At 52.1% G+C, this 1,561-nt stretch overlaps 1 protein-coding gene across 1 annotated transcript; it reads right to left on the bottom strand.

Annotated features, from left to right (window-relative positions):
• Positions 1-209: 209 nt before the first annotated feature.
• LOC118159298 (olfactory receptor 14J1-like) lies at positions 210-1,148 on the bottom strand. Its single transcript, XM_035313906.1, has one exon. It carries the CDS (start codon positions 1,146-1,148, stop codon positions 210-212), a length of 939 nt encoding a protein of 312 aa, XP_035169797.1.
• Between the last annotated feature and the right edge of the window lie 413 nt (positions 1,149-1,561).

Below are 1,561 nucleotides of genomic sequence, written 5' to 3'. Positions count from 1 at the left end.
TTCTCCTGGGACATCCTACGTCCCAGGGAGCATTTCCGAGGTGAGCAATGAGCAATGGACTGGCCAGCCATTGCTGAACCTCCTTCCCATGCACTCCAGAGCTCTGAGCTGCTGGTGATGCTCTCCAGAGTATGCCAAATGACCAAAAAGATAACAGAATAAACCTTAAGCCTGGCGTGCATTATGGGTCATATGCAGAAGCATATGGGCTATTTTTTGGATTTTGAAACATCTCCAGTCATCAGTCTCCTTAAGGCATCATTGAGCTCCCGATTCCTCATGCTGTAGATGAGGGGATTCACTGCTGGAGGTACCACGGAGTATAGAACTGCCACCACAAGGTCTAGGGATGGGGAAGAGATGGAGGGGGGCTTCAGGTAGGCAAACATGCCTGTACTAACAAACAGAGAGACCACAGCCAGATGAGGGAGGCACGTGGAAAAGGCTTTGTGCTGGCCCTGCTCAGAGGGCATCCTTAGCACAGCCCTAAAGATCTGCACATAGGAAACCACAATGAAAATGAAACAGCCAAATACAAAAGAAAAACTGAACACAAGTAGCTCAACTTCCATGAGGTAGGCATCTGAGCAGGAGAGCTTGATGATCTGGGGAATTTGACAAAAGAATTGGTCAACAGAGTTGTCTTGGCAGAGGGGCAGGGAAAATATATTGGCGATGTGCAGGACAGCATTGAGAAAGCCACTGCCCCAGGCAGCTGCTGCCATCTGGGCACAAGCTCTGCTGCCCAGGAGGCTCCCGTAGTGCAGGGGCTGGCAGATGGCAACGTAGCGGTCGTAGGCCATGATAGTTAGAATTGAATACTCTGAGCCAAAGAAGAAAACAAAAAAGAGGACTTGTGCAGCACACCCTTGACAGGAGATGGCCCTGGTGTTCCAGAGGGCATTGGCCATGGCTTTGGGCAGAGTGGTGGAGATGCAGCCCAGGTCGAGGAGGGCGAGGTTGAAGAGGAAGAAGTACATGGGGGTGTGGAGGCGGTGGTCACAGGCTAAAGCAGTGAGGATGAGGCTGTTGCCCAGGAGGGCAGCCAGGTAGATGCCCAGGAAGAGCGCAAAGTGCAGGAGCTGCAGCTCCTGTGTGTCTGCAAATGCCAGCAGGAGGAACTCGGTGATGGAGCTGCTGTTGGGCATTTGCTGACATTGAACACGGCTGTCTGTTGGAGAGGAAAAGGCAGAAAATATTAGAACGGATTTATTTGCAGAAGAACTATTGCCACCCTTAGAGTACCCCCAGCCAAGCCTCTGAATGTGAAGACGTTTTCTGCAGCTCTCTCACTTGGGCTGTGGCTGGTGCTGGCTGAGAGTGGCACTGGGGTCAGGGGTAGCTGTGGGCTCCCAAGAGTTCCTTTCTGCTGTGCAGCAGGAGGGAAGCAGGAACATGAGGGAACCTCAAGTGCATTCTACCTGATAGTTGTTGCAGACAACTCATCTGAGTGCAGAGCTGAGCTGCAGGGATTTTGTTTGCTTTATTTTATCCCACCAGCCCCTGTACTGCTGAGGAGAGGTGTTGCGTGGCTGAACGCCGTCACATTGCCTGTGCACTC

Source organism: Oxyura jamaicensis, unplaced genomic scaffold (assembly GCF_011077185.1).
Source record: "Oxyura jamaicensis isolate SHBP4307 breed ruddy duck unplaced genomic scaffold, BPBGC_Ojam_1.0 oxyUn_random_OJ69486, whole genome shotgun sequence".
Taxonomy (NCBI): Eukaryota; Metazoa; Chordata; class Aves; order Anseriformes; family Anatidae; genus Oxyura; species Oxyura jamaicensis.
Note: the sequence above shows the minus strand (reverse complement) of the source record. Positions and strands in the feature narration are given on the sequence as shown.

Bases quoted from the DNA above. Each gene is read 5' to 3' on its own strand.
- LOC118159298 (XM_035313906.1), bottom strand. From the start codon at position 1,148: ATGCCCAACAGCAGCTCCATCACCGAGTTCCTCCTGCTGGCATTTGCA.